Consider the following 21,149-nt stretch of genomic DNA (forward strand, 5'->3'; position numbering starts at 1 on the left):
CATATTCATGTGGTGCAGTGGACGTGTGCTTCTCGGGGGGAATGTAATTAGCTTAATTGTGGCCAACTGTGGTGACGTGGGTTTTTTCCTACAACAACTTTGAACGATGAATTTTCGGTACCTCGCATGGGAAAATGTGGTTGCATAATGTTTCAACCATTTACGAAATAGTTATACCATTTTATTTGTTCTATCGATTGATTTTTGGAGAAAGTTTATCTTATTGTTGGAATATGTTATCAAAAAACGAAATATGTTAACAAAAAACAGTTTAATAAGTAAAAAGGCAAACGAAAAGAACAAAATCGACCCGCAATGTCCCAAACACTACGGAAAGCTTTCATGCGGGGTGGAAAACTGTTGTTAAAAAATCGATTCAGTCCAAACGAACGGTGGCTTAAGGCATGCTCTTAGTTGATGGAAAAAGGGGTCCTACCACTCATCCGAAATTCGGTAACGGATGGCACCATAAAGAAAATTATTTGGGGATACGTAACCACCGACCGCTAAAGGGAAAAACAAGCAAAACCCGGCGAGACAACCATACCCAAAGACGGAATGTTGCGAGGAGGAAAACAAAACAACGCGAAAAAAGCAACAATGATCACCCCGAGCCAGTAAAGTGCGATTGTTTATCGACGTTCCCTTTCTTTTGCTCACGAAACAGTGCTGGTTGCACAACACACAGTCGGCGTGTGTTTTCGTCTCAAAACGAACTTTATTGCCCTTAAATGTTGCTCAGTAGGCTACGCCAACGGAAAGTGTTGTCGTTTTAAAGTTAATTCTTGTGTTGTTCGTCGCCTCAGCGCAGCCGTGGTTCGTGTAGGCTCGTGTTTTCTTGCAGGTGCCAGGTGTAGGTGTTAAACAGTGTGCAGTGTGTGTAGTGTTTGAGCCAATCGAAAAAGGTTCGAAAGGGAGATATCGAATTTTGGGGCGATTCAACAAATCGAAGCCCCCGGGGTGCTTTGGAAGCGCCTATCTGAGTGATTGTTGTTCGCTTCGGACGGTGTATGTGTGCTGAATGCTGAAGATGTCCTCCATATCCGCCCAGGGAGTGGTTGAGCGCGCCTCGGCCGAACTATCGAAACGCATCAACGGCCTTGGGCTGCGCTCGAAGCACCACCACGGCGGCGGAAGCGGAAAGTCGGGCGGCGAGAAGACGAGCGTGATGGAGCGTGTCACGAACGTGCTGTGCGGGGGTAGCAGTAGTAGTTCCAGCTCCTCCGGCGGAGTCAACACCGGTCCCACCATCCAGACCGCCGGCCAGTCGCAATCGGGTGGTGGTGGGCTGGGTGGAGTCGCCCCGGAAAAGCCTTCCCGCTTGTCCAACAGCTCGGGCGGTGCGGGTGGAGGTAAGGGAGGCTCTATGCTGGGGTCGGGAGGTGGCGGTGGCGGTGGAGGAAGCGGCAGCAAGTCACAGTCGAACACGCCGCAGTCGATGCGGAAGATCGGCCACCATCCGCATGGAGGCAACCACCATCACCATCTCGGCGGGAAGCTGTCGGGGATGGGTGGGACGGGGGGTCAGACGCAGCTCGCCCTACCGCAGATCCTCACCATCGAGCAGCTGCTGCAGGACGAACGGTTTCTGGCGCGCTTCTTCCTCTACTTCACGTCCTACGAGCGATGTACGCTGGCGCAGGTGTGTCAGAAGTGGCGCGACCTGCTGTACCGGAGTCCGCGCTACTGGAGCGGGCTGGTGCCGGTGCTGCAGTGCCGGGAGCTGCGCCAGACCACCAACCAGGACCGGGTGAAGCTGTACAACTCGCTCATCCGGCGCAGCTTCCACGCCGTCTGCCTGATGGGCGCGACGGACGAGGACGCGCTCGATCTGGTGCACTCGTTCCCGCTCGCCTCCAAGCACGTCCACTCACTCAGCCTCCGATGCTCCTCGATCAGCGACCGGGGACTGGAGGCCCTGCTGGATCACCTGCAGGTGAGTTACACACGCTTTCATTTCCTAACTTTGAGGGGTTTTAAGAAAGGATCCAGACATTCTTTTTTAATTCAAATCCAATTGTTAGTATGTTGAACAACTTCCTGATATTTAGCAATATGCAAACAAAGAAGATTCCAATTGCATTTGGAACAACCATAAGGTATAGTTAGTAACTATACCAACTGGTCTAACTCGCATATGGGCAACTGCACCCACGGGTCGACCCGGAGTCGTTGGAATTGAGAATACAACCCGAACCGCTCCGAGTCGCTCACGGATCGCTCCGACCCGATAGGTTCGGGTCGACCCGCTCATCACTAATAGTTACCATTTGGAAGGAGAAGCTTCATAAGTTATTGAAGGAAACATAATGTAACATTAACCAGTTAACTGAACACTTCAACCGGACTTATTGAACATTGAGTTCCCAAAAAAGGTTCTTCAAGATCAAGATTTTTTTCCGAGCTAACTTTAGCCTGTGCCTCATTGCTCCTTTATTCACCTGGAGGTAAACAAAAAAAGTTGCTTGTCCACTAAGAAGTTCAAATATCAAAATAAGAGGATGCCACGTAACATAATTACATTTACCTACTAAAAACTAAAACTAAACTAAAACTGGATCAAATGTTTAAGAGGAGTTCCTTAGTGATCTCGTGTCAAGCATGCAACCAAGGTCATGTTTGGAAGTTCTGCTAATCTCATCTCATGACTGTGAAGTCCGAGGATTTATATCATCGATTAATCGATCTTTTCTCACTACTCATTTTGAAACAAAGTTGGTACTTGTTAAAAGGGTGCCAATAAGTTATTCATAATAAGGATATTGTTTCTAAAGAGATGCTATTTAGGAAAGTTTATATTACATTTTTGAAAGCTATAAGTTATAAGTTTCAGAAGTTAATAATACTTCTCCTTGTTAATTAACGATTATGTGTACGGATGGAGAAATGTCTATATTATAATACTATGTTAAACTCAAATGAATCAGGATTGCATATAAAAACCTCTCTTTGATTAGGGGAATCTATAGAGATGAAAAATTTAATAAAAGTTGGTTAATAGATTTTTCCATGAATAATAATTCTGTAATATGATTAGCTATTTTGCTTTCTTGCTGCCATTGGCACATTTTGTGTAAAACCACCCTTAGAAAATTCTAAGAGGTACAAATTATCCATTAAAAATGGTTGGGAAACTTTTTCCTACCCACTTACATCCCACAGACCTTTTAGACGCCTCTCTAAGACTGGCGTAAAAATCAAGAACGATGTTAAACATCTCCTACACTTGATTTCTTTTATGAGTGTATCAGGTTTCATAAACATATTTACAAGCTATAGCTCAGCTTCACCGTTGCTCTCTGACTGGTTTTCCACTTGGGTGCGTTGGAGGAAAAGTCGTTTAAACCGCACAAATATAGAAAAAGTTGGCTCGTGGGAGTATCCGGTTATACACTTGCACTGCTGACACATTTCGGCAATGGCGGTGCAGGCGACATAATAATTTACGATTGCTGTACAGAGTGCAACGGTTTGAAAGAATTTATTGGAGAAATCGCATAACGCACAAGCAGCCAACGCAGGTTCAATATGTTTTAAGAGTTGTTTTCTACAAAATGGAGGCGCCTGGTGGTTTACGGAAGGAAGTTTCGAAAATTTTTTCTTCATCCACCTGATCGAGTGCATTGTGTTTTCTTTTCGATCGCGGTAACGATAATCTTCCACCATGTTCCACTGACAATAATTTTGGCACAAGGAAACCGTTCCAAACCATGCCTTTGCTCGTTTCGTTTCCTCTTGTATTGATTTCTTCGACACGTTGGGTTTGTTTGTGTACCGAAAAGTGCATCGTTTTTCCAGCCGACCACTCCTGTGTGCAGTTTGTACCGTTCGCCTGCGGTAGACTTGTTGGCAGCTGACTTGCAGGAACAGTAATGTCGTACGATGACCTACTTCTGGCGGAACAATGCAGCTGCACGGCGGAAAGTAGAATAGGGAGTAGATTTTTTGGCAATCCTCCGTTCCATCGCTCGAAGAAAGAGCTTCTTTCACCGGGCCTAGCCCTAGACCACAACTTTCCTGTCGGTTTAATGGAGCGGCATACAAATTTACGACCGTCTTGAATCTTTGGAACATCCCAAGGCGGTGTAACGGGTGGCTTAAGGTCAAACGATGGGCCATAACTTTAATTGCAGCGTCTTTCGCTAAAAACACATCGTCCAAGACCTCTTTTAGCAAGGGTTACTTTCTCGTCTGATAGTATGCGGAAGTTTCACATATGAATTGACTTCTTGGAAACTTGTGTGGGATAACTTTGTATAAAGCAAAGTTTCTCTATACCTATTTGTAAACATTTATAAGATATATTTTCTAAAGCAAACATAGAATATTCTACTCCAAAACCACTTTAAATCCACCCTTGATCTAGTAGAAAGAATGAACCTTCAATGTCAATATTAAATTAAAAAAAAAGAGATCCACGCGGCAAACCAATATTTTTCATCCCCGGTATTGCATTGTTGTCGACGGCTGAAGTTCTCCGTTTTTTGGCAGTGGAAAAGGTTTCTTCGTTCTTGGCAAACCGTCAAAAAATGGCAAACAAATGAACAAACCCGAACCCGGGCACAAGCCCGGCCCCGGCGAAAATAACAAAGTGCAGCCAACCTCTTCTTGCCAACCAAGCGGCTAAGAACCCAGATGAAAAACTCGAAAAAAGTAAAATAAAAAACTGGCCCACAACATAATGTATCTGTTGATTGAAAACTGTTGACGCTCGAGGAGTCGAGGACGGAGCAAAATAAATAAATCCATTTAATGGTACGCTCTCGGGCGTACTTCCACTCCCCACCGGAAGGGCCGATGGAGTTGGTAAATCTTTGGCTGATCGATATTTGGTTACTATCAGTGACAAGTTGTGAATAATTATGACAGCCGGCTGTCAGAGCACCCGACACCCGCCGCTGACGAGCTTTTAATTAACAGGTTGGGTCGTTCGAATCAATTTACAGCGTTCTTTGCAGCAATTACTGTCATAGATTGCGTGCCAAATGATGTGTTTTTAATTGCCAAACCACGAACGTTTGATGCATGAAGATGTATCGACCGTCTTGCTGGGTCGGTCTGTTCTGATTAGAAATAATTATTTAAACACCTGCTTGCCTTTACGAGGCAATTTATGTTTGAGAACCTTTTTATGTTCTTTTTGGATGTTTTAAAAGCTCGAAGATACTTTTTGATAAACAAATGGGGTTGCTTATTAAATTTCCTTAAGAGCTTCTCTGTCAAAATAAATTGATTTAGTAAACTTTGTTACCGAGTTTTTAAACTCCCACAATACAGTAGAAAGAACCTTTCATTGCCACAAAATACATTCTGCTTTCCATTTTCCCACGCTCCATCGATTCAGCAGTCGAAGGGAATTCATATTTGACCCATTTGCATAATGCTTGTGTTTGCAAAAACCGCCGCTAATCTTACGCTACGAGTTGAACACAGTTGAAGCAGTGAAAAGCATTCGTGCTTTCTCGAGGTCGAAAGTTCGTGTAGGGACGTAGGGTTTGAAACAGAATGGATGGATGGCTTGGCGCCCCAAGAGTGGTGCTGGTAACAATTGAATTTTCCCACCCACTTGCGCTTCTCGTTACTGGTGATCTGGTGGATTTTTCGTTTTTTTCGGTTTTTGCCCTCGCCCCCTCCTTGGACTAATGGACCGGGAATGCAATTTTCCCAGTTCTCTGAAATGTGGAAAAGTTTGTCAGAAAAAGAAAATGGTCTGCAGCATTCATTATTGATAATTCGATCGTGAGCGGAATTGCTGCACAAAATAAAAGATTAACGTTCTGTAGGAAAAGGATCCGTTCAGCTTATCTTCTCTTCTTCTTCTCTCTGAGGTGAATGTTCTACTTTGCTAATACTTTATTGCTTTCTCAATTAGGTTATACGAGTATCTCATATTTGCTCGTTTCAATTCAATTGATTTTTTCCCCGTTGTTCTAGTGTTGTATTGATTTAAAGTGTTATCCTTTGTCTGCAGCACCAGCACAAGGTTTGTCTGTTTCAGGAAAGCTGGAACCCTTATGTTTTTATTTAGCAAAAAACCACACAGTCAGTAAGTTCCACACTCGAAGAGCAGAAGCAGCCGCAAAAGTAATCTCCATTGCAAATCGCTGTCCCAGACAGCTGATCAATTAGGATAAGCGATTCTACAATAGTTTGCTTCGCTTTTGCCAGCGTTCTTTCAAGGATGGATTTTGATTTTCCCATCCTCGGTCGCCCTCGGTGGTGAACTTTCATTTTCACAATTAAGTTTTTCTTCCCCGGCCAGACTTTTTTCGCGCTTCTGTGGGTGATGTGAAAAATGAGTTCGCCGTTTCGTTTGATGAAAGCAATCACATAGGAGCCAAACAATAAAGCACTCTCGCCGTCCCGCCAGCCAGCGGACCGTTTGTGGGAACTTTTTGGAACTTTTCTGAACCGAAGTGGTGTGGAGGTGGCGGAATGCGTCTTTCTGTCGCCATTTCGATAGTTGACGCCAGTCTGGTCGGATGGCAAAAATTGAACGAGAAACATTACAGCGCACAATCCAAAGTGGAACGCATTTTCAACCACAAGAGCAGTTAGGAACAGTAAATGGCAGTCATTTCCGTCACTTTGATAGGACCTAGATGTTATAATCTATGATCATCTTAGACTCTAGTATACTTTTCGGGACCTAAACAAATACTCCGCAAATAAAAACGGCAATTTATTGAGACAGAAAATTAAGCAAACATTCAGTGGATCCTACAGACTCAATCAACGATAAATGAAAAACGAAAATTTTAAAAATAACATGCATCCATGCAAAACGGAACGATTTCACTCTCCGCTCGAGCCGGCTCGGGGGATAACTCCGGGCTGCGATTTTATTTTATAAATAAATTCCACCCAAGCGCGCATAACGTTTCGCCCCGGTTGGAATGTTTTATGCTGGCCAATTTCTCCACGTTGGAATGCATTATATGTTCGCCTTTGATGGAACCATCCTTCCATCCAGCGCATCCCGTTCTAACGTGCCGGCAGTATTTGCTTTATTTTAACTATTCGCTGGAAATTGTACACATTGCAGGGCATTCGCTTGCGCCTGGAATCTGTTTTCCTTTCGAACGTTTTTGAACTGCAGACAGAGAAGTGGCGTATTTGTGCTTTATTATGCTTATCGTACAGCAGGCGAAGCGTTATGGATAATCTGTCGGTATTTTGGTTTGTTTTTTGTAGGAGCATAAACGCTGGAACGTATTTATAGACTCCGATTGAGTTATTTGTTTGTTACGAATTATTTCTACTCTATTATCTTGTGGGTTTTTTCACTTCATTCGCCCTGAATATATAAGGGCATTGTTGGTAGTTTTATCATGATGCAAAATTTATTTAAAGTAATGGTTTTGAAAATTTGTAATACCACTGTTGATTTGTGTACAACACTTTTAAGCTCGAGATTGATTTATTATACTTTAAAGTAATCTTCTCTTGTTTTCTACGCACATCCATTAGCTGTAATGGATTGCTTCATTTTTATTTTCTTTCGGTCATTTTTCATAGCACGGAAACTCATCAACAACAGGAAATAAGGCATTTGCTTTCAATACAAAAAAAACGGCAGACGGAACTTGACGCTTTGGAACAAAAAAAAAAAAAGAAACATAATCGCAAATATCGTTCCCTTCTAACCGGATTTCAATGACATGAAAAACCATTAATTCGGCTCTTTACTTTACATTATAAACTCCCTAGAAATATCTTTGTTAAGAAATTTTGGTTCAAAATGGTCAATTACGCTAGCCATGAAATTCCGATTGTATGTCAAGTACTAAATGCCTTTAAATTACAAATTTGATGCTGGAAATCCTGAAACATTGCTAATGCTACCCTTACTTCATATTTCTCGCTGTTTCCCTGTCTCTCCTTTCCCACTCGGTCTATTTATCTTTTCCTACATTCCTACAATTACCATCCCTTTCGTGGGTAAAACCGAGCGATGTCCTTTTTCGGTTCGAGGGCACTTTGTTTGGTTATAATTAGACTTCCCATCTGACGTTTGCTGATTGCGCAAATATACGGTCACGAAATGGGAAAAAGTGAAGTGAACAGAGCGTGGCACATACTCCTCACACTTCCCTCGACTTCACTGCCAGCAGTCAATATCATTCAGTCTTTCATTAGCTTCTTCGAATTGTACGACGTACTCTGCCGCCTGTTCCGAGCCCGAAGCTGGGTACGCAATCAGTTGATTTGTTTGTGCAACGAGTAGAAAAACCCCAGTGCAGGAATGGAATTTATCAGGAGTTCACCTTAATTTTATTTCACTTAAAACATCCTAAAAAAGTTTTAATTACTACGATGTACTTGTACATTTAGTTTGTTGCCAACTCAGGCATAAATTTCAAACCCTTTTAATTCCGAAGAAGTATGATGAATGGTGTTCATTTCAATCTGTTTGTACTCAAAAAGTTCTGCTCTAACGATTTTTCATTACTAATGGGAACTTTTCCGGGTTCAGCATCGCTTAGTTTCGTTGGAATATGCTCCCCACAAACATTACCACATTTCCAATGGCAAACATCACCAAACCATCCTGCGTTCTAGTGTTTTTCCAACGCATTCCGTTTGGATAATTTCCGCATAAAATTTCCGCTAGTCCAAAATTCGAAACCGCATCCGGCGAGCATCCAAAAGTGCTGCCTCTGAAGAATGCTGTATTAAATTTGTCGTTTGCCCTATATATTCGGGAGGAATTCGTTCCACCTTTTGCGGCCACCGAGGAACTCCAGGGAGGTGGAGGAATGGCAGCCGGCGTGTACCATTTCCTCCCTCCCACGGCTGAGTGGATGCGTAAATTAGATTTCCTTCCCACATCAGAATGTTTCATCCGAAAACAGCGGGAAACCGGTGCGCTCGCATCAGCGCTGAGATAAAGGTAACAACAAAGTGTGGCGAGGATGGAAAAAAATAAGCGATGAAAGCACCGTAGCACCGTTCATCGTTTCGACGGCATGGCACGCCACCGAAGCAGCGACTGCTGAAATTGTCGGCATTCTGTTTCAGTGTTCCGCTGCGTTCGTCATCCACTTTGCGCAATGGATGACGCAGGTGAGAAAACCTGACGGCTTTTGACGCTCGTTTGGCGTGTTTTTCCCTTCAATCCTTTCATCTGCAAAAACCCGGTGGTACGGGAAAGACATTTGTTCGTTTCAACAAACGAAACTCACTCATCCAATTGGGGGCTTATAGTTTCATTCAATTTCACCCGGTTGATCTTTTTTTTCGAGGCTAGGAAAATTGCAGGAAATTTGGAGAATTCCAATTGAAAAAGTCGACGAGATGCACAATTAGGAAGTAGTAAAAATAGATTGCAAACCGTGAGAAAGTCTTACGTTTTATTTTTAGCTATATATACGATAGATGACGCATACTTAGTTTATTTTTAATCCTCCCATAATTAATTTATCTCATATGATCTATAAATTTAGTATTTTTAATCTCTAAGCATTTCCTATATGTTGTTTTACCGTATTTCATGCTTATTCGGTTGATCAAAAAAAAGTTGTGTGAAGTTTTTCTCTACTGTTATGATTTGTTTTATTTATTTGAAGAGTAAACAATTAGTCTATTAATAATTTTTGCCTATCCTTAAATGACCAATTTAACTTGTTCTAAAATGTAAATCTTGGGTATTGTAAAAGTTTCTCTATGATTATTATATGAAACGTTACTTACTAGCAAAAACGATGATTTTTTGGAAAACTAAACTAGACGCCCAAGATTTCCCCATTTCTTTATGAGTGATTCTGTTTTAGAAACTCTTTTAAACGGCTCTTAATGTTCCTTAAAAACCCCACAATCCATCATCGATTCCCTTTGTACGTGATTAAAATAATGAAATGCTAATGAGCCCATCCAACGATAGGAAACATAAATTGTACGCAAAATCTCCAACACAGATCATTTTTCAACGACCCGTTTTGACGATTGGTTTGGTCTGGGGCTTGTCCATTTGTTTTCCGGAAGATGGTCGGCAAGGACGTGTTTTGTATTTTGAAGGGTACTTTAGTTTCTTTTATTTTTGTTCCAAACGTACAACAGCATAACAAGGTAAAACGGTCAGCAGTAAGACGGTAGTTAAGGCAGCAGAGTAAAGGCCAAGTCCACACGAAGGGCAACTCATCAACGGAAATGTGTCATCGGCGAGCAAAACGTTCTCCACTGTTTTTGCGCTGGAAAACGGTTGACTTACTTTCCACCTTCCCGTCGGGTATCGATGTCGTGCCGGATGACGAGAGGACGGTCGGACTATAAATTTGCATACGCCTCCATGGCATCTGTGCCTCCCTCGCCCTGCTGCCTCCGGGGGCCCGATGGGTGTTGACGGCATGAATACAGAACGACTGATTCGGCATTCTACGACAGTACGTCGGCCGGCCAGATTTTAGCACCGCTATTGTTTCATGAATATAACATCGGCTCCGATGGGCCGCATTAGCATACTATGATTTCCGATTAGCTTCCTCGGTACGTCCGTCCTACTCGCACCGTGGCGAACTTTTACCACGAACTCCATAATCCGACTACTGTCGTTTTGCGAATAATCATAGTTGGCGTAGGATAGCTTCGACATCGAACGCTGACAGCCGAATTATGCGGAAGCTTTACTTCTGTCGCCTTCCAAGACATGGAATGCCGCCATGTAGGACAACCCAAGTTATGGTAGTATGCAATTTTATTTTCGAAGTTACAGGACTGTGGGGGGGATGCTGACGAAATTCATCGCAAACACTCAATTTATATTTAGTTATTTCAAATCACGAACTCTTCAAGTTGATGCCTAAATGCAAAAAGAACTTAAACATGAATATCTTACTTCTATACTCTATCATTGAGTTTTAGTTTAAACATGACTAGTTTAAACACGGAATTTATATTTTACTGACAGAACTGAATTGACTGAAAACTTATACAAAAGTTCCATTTTTAATGCTTATTTTGATAATGAATGAACTATGGTTGATGAGCTTCTTGTTCTTGTTTGATTGTTGTTTTGCGATTTTTTCCAAAAGTAAAAATTATTTTCAATACTTTTGAGTCTTTTTGACACGCGTAAAACATATCTTAATCTAGTTCATATCGATATGAAACAACGGTTAAAATTGGACCGTGCATTTCGATGGCGACAACAAACACCCGGTGCTGTATTACTCCGAAAAACAAATCCCATTACCAGCACGGAGGCGGAGGCACATCAGATGATGTCCCAGGTGCTGCACGGATGTCGTTCGCGTTTTCCGCTAGCGTGAATGGCGTGAACAAAAAAATATAAATCTCATGTTATTCTCCTTAGGCCACGGGTTGCTTCGCCTTTTGTCCAACCGAAACGAATATTTACGGTTCGCTTCGGAGCTTCTGATCCGTAAAATCGATTGCCAGCCACATAACGACAGCCGCCGGGCTTCGAGTGTGCGAAGCCCAAACAAGCGTTCGACATGTTTGATTCCGGGTTTTGCTTATTCTTTTGCGCCGTGTCCTCGAAGCGGTAGGTTTGCTTGCTCTGGCTTCCATCTTTGATTTCTTCCTTTTTCCATAGCCCTATCGACTTTCGGCTGAATATTCAAAATGAACAACCTTCGAAAAAAAGGATTTCCGGTGAATTCTGGGTCGCAAGAAACGAGTTTTGCAAATAAAAAACCAAAACAGTGCTGAAGGTTTTTTCGGGTGATGAAAATTGAAAATGACTTTTCAATGCACTCGCTCGATGCAGCAACTCCGGTGCATCGGGAAAGCGCTCGTAGTCTACTGGCTCAGTGTTTGTTTATATGGTATTGTATCGATAAAATAGTACCGTCAGCTTGAGCAGAACCAAGCATCTGATACGAACGAAGCGGTGATTTTTGAGGCAAAAAACAAACAACCATGTTATTTGCAGCTCCGATAACATAAATCATACACAGCCGGCTTAAATAAACGCACGGCTGTGCGTGTACTGAGAAGTGTACCTTTGAGCAGATAAAAGCAACATCAAAGCAATCCGTCATTCGCATGAGAAATAAAAACAAAACCCACAAACAAACAAGCAAACCATTCCAGCACACAAACAAACTCATCAACTCCCGAAACACGAAACGTCATCGTCATCCGCGTTCGGAATGAAATGATGAGCGGAGGAATAAAAAACTATCCAACCGATGATCCACCTACATCATTTTGGATAGAATCGTTGGCTTTTATTTTTAGGCAAACCGTTAAACGTGCTTTTGATGTACGTATCGAAATTCTGATGGAGGCGCATGGTGTTTCACCGTTTTGGGATGGAAAACTAAAAGGATAATTTCGGTTTCCCCACTTGGGCCAGACAGTCTGGCAGACAGTTTCGAGTCTGGGGTTGGGCAAACAAACCGCACAAACCACCAGAATGGATGGTCGTCGAGACAAAACGCGCAACGACGCACACCGAAGGGATATTCTGAGGAAAAACGTTTTTCTTTCCTTCCACACTGTGAACCCCGAGGCAGGTCCGTGGCAAAGAACAAAACATAATGAAAAGTGCAGTGGCTGGCTGATGATTTTGCACGACCGGGAGCATAATGGAAGTGATATTTCGACCTCCTTCAGGAAGTCATTGCAGGGGGGACATTGAGTGGAGCCTCGGACATGCTGGCGTCGACGTCGTACAATCGTACTCTTCACCGAACAGCGCAATTCCCTTTTTCCCCCAAGGCGTGCCAACGGTTCCGTTGACAACGACGCAATTGCAAAAAAATCCCGAGCCAAACAAATGCGGAAGGGCAAAAGCGTTCGCGACGCGCAACTCGCACAAATCGCTTACGGTGAGGGTTTTATTTCACTGTCAGCCATCTTCATTTCCCACTGTCTACCACGTTCCAGTGGTGGCCGGGTTTAGCCTTTCGTCGCGTGGGATCGTCGGGTTATCACCGTGCTCGATTGATTCGTCACGTGCGGAGACAAAACCACTCAGCATTTGATTGACTCGTCGTCTCGGGTAGCACTTTTTGCTCTGTTCCTGTAGTCTGCCTCACGCTTATAGGTTTCACAAATTGGCCAGGTTCGCAGAAATGCACCGGTTTGCTAGAATCACACCATTGCTGGTTATCACTCAGTGACAATTCAGAGAAAGGTTGATTATTTTCTAACCCAATGCTATGCAGAAATGGACTTCTCGTTCTTGGAAAATGGTTTTAAGGAATTTTAATTTTACCGATCTGTAATACAGACTTCTGTTGAAATATTATTTGCTGAATATTTAATACCAAATACGCAGTGGTGGATTTAACGGTGCGCGGACTGAGCGGCCGCGGGGGGCCCCGAACCTTCAAAGGGTCTAGTTTTCAAAATTTATATTTAAACAAATATTCTATAGAATTACAGGTTGGAATAGGGTCAATATTACAATAAAGAGTAATTACTGTATCCTATAAAAATTATTGCTAAGAACCATAACGAAATAATGAAAGGATGGTCCGGTATATAATCAGAGTTGAAGAGCAACAGAAGACAAATGTTTTATAGTTTATCAATTGGAAACAAGCATGTATTTGCATCAAAACAACAATATTTTTTAAATATCAAGCATCCTATAATATAAAATATTATTAAAATAATACGATGAAATACTAAACATACTGAACATATCCTGTATACCATTTTAACTAAATCGTTAGTCTTTGTACAACGAAGTGCGGGTTCAAATTAATATTTCATACGGATTTTAATGGGAAGAATTAAATTACATAATTTTCCTACTTTAACTATTGAATAAGTATTGTTAAACAAGATCGATAAAATCAAACATTGAGAAGTCAACCAGTAAACTCATTGATTATTGGATAAAAGCAATACCTAACATTGATTTTATTGAAATGCATATGCAAAGGGGCCCCTTTCATTTTAGCGCTTAGGGCCCCTGTGAGTGTAAATACGATTACAAAAAAATCTTTATTGGTGTACAACAATGGTTGAAAGAGGTTTATTTATTCTTCTTGCATCTTAAGCATATATTTTATAAAAGTCTTTCATTTAACAATGATTAGTTTCTAGAAAACCATCTGTTGATTACACAACACAAAAGACACATGTTTTGCAGCATAAGTTGCTCAACGTTGCTTCCCTTTTCTCGTTGGTAAATAATTATATAATGTCGGTTGCAAACACACACGCTTTCTAAGCAAAAATAAAGTATCATCCACTTCCCGTCCCTACAACTCTTTCACACGCAATGATTGATGATGGCCGGATGCAGCAAAAGCCACAACTGCTGTCACCGTCACGCATTATCGCGTGCCGCAATGGCCATTCGTTCAAGACAGAGTAAATGCGTTGCCCGAAACAGCGACTCGCTTCCGAGTGGACGTTGAAGTCGTTTAACGATGGTGTAAATTATGCTACCGTGTGGTGCCGCTCCGAGCGAGCGTTCATAATGTAAATGAGGTCATACTGCATGTTGCGAAACCACCTACTTGCTCGGTTGGTACATAATGACCATGTTGAGTTGGAATATGATTCGATTGAATTGTGGAACGAAACGCACACGAAATTGTTGTTATTTTTGTGCCTCATCCGGGCCATCCCATACGGAATAATACCCAGGAGTCCTTTGAAGGGATGTGTGTACAAGGTAAACCTCCCCTTCTTTTCTCGAATGGAAACTGAAAAGAAAATTGATTTCCTGCCATCCTGTAAACGTTCCGCGTCCTTATTCTGCTCGCCCGTAGGCTTCTTTGCTTCTTCGGGCTCGGGTGCATTGAACGATGAATTTTTAACAAGTATCGTTGAGCCAGTCGAGGGGTGGGACATTCTGCAGTTCGCAGACTTACACCCACGTAGGGCCCATTCCACTCTTGGAACGTCAGTAAGTGAAGCCATTCTCGGTCACGGCAGCATGGAGCCTACGCGTTTGTAGGCGTGATAAAAAATTTAAAAAATAATTTGCAATTCGCAAGGCATATTTCTCCCCTGAGAAAGAAGTCGCTGCGGCTTCCGAAGTACGTTTGAATCGACTGATAAAATGAGATATATTTTGTGTTACGTGTTACTGTTATTTTTTCCAATAACTGAGACGGGTAAATATGGATAATAAAAGTAATATGTATATTACTACTCATACATTTGTTGAACAGGTGTAAGTATAATTGACCTTAAAGGATGTTAACACATGCCTTAGATAACTAACAATTCGATCAATAAATATCAAACCGTTAGAAGCAAAGCTAGATACTTTATAAATCCTCGTTCGACATAGAATAAGCTCATTTTGAATAAATCTTTCTATAACACGGTAACATGCACTAGAACCAACCATCCATGATGGAAATAAAAGGAAAACACCCTCACTTGTAACCGAACGATGCTTCCGATGGGTCCATGGTGTTGTAATTTAATCGATCCAACCAATGATAGCTATTTTTAGCGCCTTCGCTCCAGCGCCCCCCAACGCTAAGTAGCCACCGAACCGCTTTGGAACCGATTTAATTAGATGCATGCAAAATGTTCTCCGACATTACGCCAGCTTCACTGCAGCTGACATTATGAACCATTCCGTGCACTTCCGCCCGAGGGAGTGGTTGGTAAAAGGAAAATTAAACGAGCACTGATTAGACCGGTAGCATGCAAAGAGTGTGCTGCTCTTTTTGTCCTTTTATTGCATCCTCCAGCCAGAAATTGCCATCGCGGAAACTATGACGTCGGGATGAAATCTAGAGTGACAGTCTGCCTGCCGTCGGTTTCAGTGCAGCGTCAAGGTTCCATTTCCATCAAAGCGGGACAATTTCCTGTCTCGACCATTTAGTTTTAGTAAAGTGATACAGTTCAGTTTCGTAATTGGTATTAAAAGTGGAATTTCTAAAACCGCATCATTTTTCACTGTGTTGGAATAGAACATCCGCATTTTGCATCTGCTAAAACGTGTATCAAATTTATTTTCATAACGTTAAGTTTTTCGTGATCAAAATTCTAGTTAAAAGATAGTTACTCCGGTCTAACAGATCAGAAAGCTTTCTACACAAATTCACTATAGTGAAGTGATAACATTGTTCAGAAGAATATTATTGGAAGAATCAAAGCAAACAAATTCATCGGAAGTTTGATAAGGCAGAGTGATTAATTGTGAATTTGATATGAATGTTTTAAGACTACTGGATGTTTTCAGTTTACTAGCATGTTGACTGCCATATCACCCAAAAGTGGGTGATAGTTCTAAAAATTTCTAAAAAGTTTCTTATCCATAAATAAATGAAAATGCAACATAAAAATTATAGTAATATTTTATGTCAATTCTTTGAGAAGCTAAGTTTTTAGCCTAGCCTTCAAAAATCGCTGGTTCAATAAATGTTTTAAGCAAATTTTATTAAAAAAGTTTGCTCTAACAAAGTGTGCTAAAAACGCTTGGCAGTAAACGTGTTAAGTGCATCAAAAAAGTATTTAAGTTTCAAAGATGGTTATAGAAAATTTATTTATTATACTTTTAAAAACGACACAAGGAATCTGACACTGACAACAAAATGATGATACGATTTGGTTTTATTTTAATTTTTTTATTATCTAAGACATCTTAAAAGTACCATTGTTTCTTGCTCGCTTATGGGGAATTATATACAATAAGAGACGCGTTTCGATACAGAGTCGATATGCAGTTCCACTTCATAACTAAACTCAATAAAAAGTTGCCATTTCGTAGCCATTCTAAGAGAAAGAAAAAGAGAGAAAGAGAGGCTTGAATGGAGAAAATGATCTTATACGCTTGTACTTTTCCCAAGCGATTTCTTTTTTACTATTTCCAATTTCTCTTTCACCATTATTAGGAAAAGGCAAATGGTATTTCTATTATGCATCTGGCTGGCAAAAAGTTTAAATTTAGGTTATTGCTTGCTCACGTGGAACAACTCTGATGCTATCACCGTAGTGCTGTATCGATCGGGGAAAACTGTTCGAAAGAATAGCGCATCACTTGCAGTTGTTCCTTTTCTTTTTTGTTCTTTTGACGCTTTTGTTAGCAAACAAGACGTTATCTTTCGTCTTGGGCTTGCGTTTGCCGTTTGCTGATAGCACGAAGGACCGCAACATCACCTGCGACGCTACGACAACAGCATAGAGGAACACCTCACCACATGCTGAAGTGTGTGTGTGGCTGTGGTCACTTCATGCTGGCGGCGGCGTAAAGAAGGAACGCACGAGTTGAGGCTGAGCTCGAGAGGCTGTTTGAACTGAAGGGGTTTTTCCCGCTACCTGGCAAAGGATGGGCACGCTTGGCAAAGAGCTGCGGGTTTATTTTTCCGAGGCGTGCTCGAGTACGTGGCGCCATTGTGTCTGGTGTATTCGCAATGGCGTAGAATAGTGCGGGCGGGAGGCCGACGGTTAAATGGAGTAATGTATCCCGGCACGTTCGAAGACCAGTATGTAAAAGCAAACAATAGCTATAGGCAAAAACCGAAACCGGCTTGCGTTGTTGAGAACCAGCAGAAGGGAACTAGCTGCGGTTACGTGCATATATTTGTCATGAACTTAGACAGGAAGATGCTGGATGGTGATGGACGGAGATTGCTTACCTTCTCAAGGCGGGTGACCGAAGCTATGCTGACTTTTACTTGCTACACTGGATGTTTATCCCCAGCGGAGTTTGTATTCTAGGTGTGTTAATCCAACATGTTTATCGCACAGGATGCTCCGATATTTACCGACAGGCAGAAACTACTAACCAACCTGTAAAGGGTGCCGTCCCAGTGCGGTCCTTGCCTGGAGGTTTAGTCAGCTGACCTGCCCGGTAAACAAACAAACGGAAGAAGCTACTGCGGTCAACGGTTAACCGACGCACCTTTTTCCGTCCGTTAATGGAACCGGTGGTTTTTGTGTGTTGTTGCTACTTCCATATCCCAAGCGCACACCAACCAACAACAACAACCCGGGCCGGAGATGAGGTTTTGGCAAGCATCCATAAATAACGAGTGCAGCTGCCGGGGGAAAACGCAACCGCTCTTCAACGGGAACGGGAGGAAATGGGGAAGGAAAACTTTATTTCCGCCCGCCGCCCGTTGACATGCGGCTGGATGTTTTCCTAACAGCAAGTAGTTTAATTATCGTAAACTTTTTATGAAACAATTTTAAAAATACACACACGGAAAACCCACACCATTCGAGGTGAAGTACAACGATAGCCAGAAAAAACAACCTTCTTTCTGAGAACTCATTGGAAAATAATATGTGCAAAAAGAACAAACATAATGATGATGATTGAACTGATATTTCAAGTCATTTCTACATGTTTTATGTAACCCTTCACCTAACAAATTGTTTACAGAATTTTATGTAATGTTGCTATAAATTATTTTAGTTAACAAAATAATACTTTTTTAACACGTTGACTGCCATGGCTTTCATGTTTGATAGCCTGCTGTCATTAGTTCTAAAAAGTTTTTGTCCCATAAATGAATGAAAATACAACATACAAATTATAGTAATATTTAATATTAATTCTTTGGGATGCTAAGTCTTTGCTTTTGCTTCAAAAACCATCGGTTTAGCAATTAGTTCTAAGAAGTTCCTTTTTTGGACTCATAAATAAATGAAATGCAAAGTGAAAACTATAGTAGTATTAAAAACAAGTTCTTTTGGAAGTCCTTGCTTGGCCTTCGAAAATCGTCGGCTTAACAAATGTTATTACTGAATTTGATTAAGAAATATTTTACTAAAGAAGTGTTCTAAAATCGCTTGGCAGTCAACGTGTTAATAAATGTTATAAACTCATTTTATTAAAAAAAAAGATTGTACTAAAAAAATGTGCTAAAAACGCTTGCCAGTCAACGTGTTAAAAAGTGTATGAAAGATGAAACATGCTTTTAAATTTAAACATGGTAGATAACAGAATGAGAAAAAATGGGCAGTTTCCTATCTGGATTTCTTCCAATGTATTTATACTTTGTTCCATAAATTATCACGCTGTTTATGCAAATTTCCAATAAATCATAGGTAGCAGTTCGGAATAATTCCGTAACGGATTTTAACTAGAAAATCCATAATGATTTGTTGCGTTAACGAACGTGACATAAACAACAATTAAACACGTTTCATTAATCCATCTTAAAATAAAACGGCACTAATAAAATGTTCCGCGAAACGATTAAGTTGGCATGATTTACTGCAAACCCCTTTTTCATCTTTCGCTTTAAAAATAGATCCCGATAGATACAATTTGTTTCGCTTCGGCTACGGAATGCTGGCAAAGAAGGAAAAAGCAAGAGAGCTTTGGCTCGTTGGTGCAACATTTCATTAAGTTAATAGCTTTAATTATGCAACGTATTTGCGCTTCGTTATCGCAGCACTTTAACAGCAGTTACTGCACTATAACTTGTTTGTATGTACAGATTGTGCTCTTGTTGGTTAAATTGGTTTGAGAGTAGAAAAAAAAAATACGAACGACTTCCACTTGCGCCATAGCCATTTCGATTGTGTTTTCCACTGGAAGGGAAACGACGGCACGGTTCCGGTAGTTGCAGTTCATCGGAACTTTGCTCCATCCGGAACCTTTCTTCCTGGAACCAGCTGCATTGTTTTCCGCACTTGCTTTCTGGCAGCGTTACAGCCATCCATCTTCCGCTTCAAACCCTTTTTCCGGAAAGAGAAGACTTTGAGAGACAGAAAGAGAGAAAGCAAACGTTTTCTCCTCCCTTTGGCGGAATGCGGTATAATGCGATGTTGGGCGTTGGGTACTGCAGTGTTAGTTTTGCAAGTTTTATGATTTCGTATCCTTCTCGAGTCTCTTTGTGTCCCGACTTTCCAAGTGCCGTTTCCCGACAACCGCGACAATGTGCTTGGGTATCCATTGTGTCCAGCAGGAAAGAAATTGGCCAAAGTCCAGCGGGAAAGCAACAGCTCACGGGAGGATGTGCCACAATTGTGCGAGGCGATCCGTGCTCGGGTTGTCGTTAAAAGCGTACGCGTGGCATTGGAAAATGTATTCCGGGAAGCCTTTGCGTTTCGTTTTGAATGAAAATTCTTTACAGCGTATTGATGCTGTTTCCGAGAAGGTCCTAAGTGAAACCGAAGCACCAAGTCTGCGGATGGTCGACTTTTTATGAACACGTAGTCCTTGGATGGGAGAGTTCTTGAATTGAAAGTGGGACAAGATGAGCGAGTGGGGTAAAATACACCGGCATGTTTCTTAGTTAGAAAATTAAATTATAAAATATGTAAACTGATGGAATACGTTTGTAAGTGATGCCTTTTCATCCTGTAAGAATTTCCCGGCTTTACAGTAGAACAGAGTTAACAGAGAGAACAAGATAAAGAAAGTTAGGTCTGGAATCATGTGAGACTTTATTATCTCAGTTTAAGCTATAACAAATGTTGAAATATCATGGTAAAGGAGAGATGCAACATCTACTTTACTTTATTAGTTAAAAAATAATGAAAAGAATTGAATTCATATTCCTTTTAATTCAGTAACTAAAATATCCACTTAGATCAGAATGCATCAAAATAAAAGTTAGACAAAACACTAAAGCTTGCAAAGATTATTACATTTGTTACTGGGCAAACTATATTGATGCAACTTAGTTTTGATCTGTGTGAATAACTCACAAATGATTAATTGTTGATCTATTTAACTATCGGTATTTAAAAATACTAGCAACAAAATACATTTTTATGTAATGTTGGTTACGCATTGCATAGGCATTATAGATTTTCAATAAGTTTTAAATCTTTATAAGTAGCTCTACGTATGGAAAACAATAACAATTTGCAAACTTTTAATATTTTTTTTGTTTTATACTTGTACTTGATCGAAGAGATGTTAAAAGTTTGGTGCAGTTTTCTTCCATCTACTACAAGAAAATTGATGTTTTTCTCCTCATGTTACTTCAAACATTCCTGCAGCTCCCAGTACAACGGTTTCCGAATAACATAAGAGCTGAAACATCCATAGGAAGCGAACATTATTTGGCGATAGGACACACGCAAACCCTACGCTCCGACCCGTCACGTGATGGGAAATGTGGAAATCAATACCCGCCTCACACGCGCGGAGTTCCCGAGTGGAATAGTAATCGCCCTTCGCCACTGACGCCAGCACCAGCAACTGCACATAAGTGTGCCAGAGAGCAGTTGCGGTTGAACAACACATTCTTATCTGCGATGTTCCAAATAACTCCGTGCCGGCATGCCACTGCGCCGAG

The 21,149-nt window shown here is 41.3% G+C and overlaps 1 protein-coding gene across 1 annotated transcript in view; it reads left to right on the top strand.

Annotated features, from left to right (window-relative positions):
- Positions 1–1,021: 1,021 nt before the first annotated feature.
- LOC131288269 (F-box/LRR-repeat protein 16) overlaps positions 1,022–21,149 on the top strand; it is a 33,618-nt gene continuing 13,490 nt past the window's right edge. The window contains exon 1 of the mRNA XM_058317389.1: positions 1,022–1,936. Coding sequence (XP_058173372.1) covers positions 1,022–1,936 — 915 coding nt within the window. The remainder of the gene's footprint in view (positions 1,937–21,149) is intronic.

This window comes from Anopheles ziemanni, chromosome 3, assembly GCF_943734765.1.
Source record: "Anopheles ziemanni chromosome 3, idAnoZiCoDA_A2_x.2, whole genome shotgun sequence".
Taxonomy (NCBI): Eukaryota; Metazoa; Arthropoda; class Insecta; order Diptera; family Culicidae; genus Anopheles; species Anopheles ziemanni.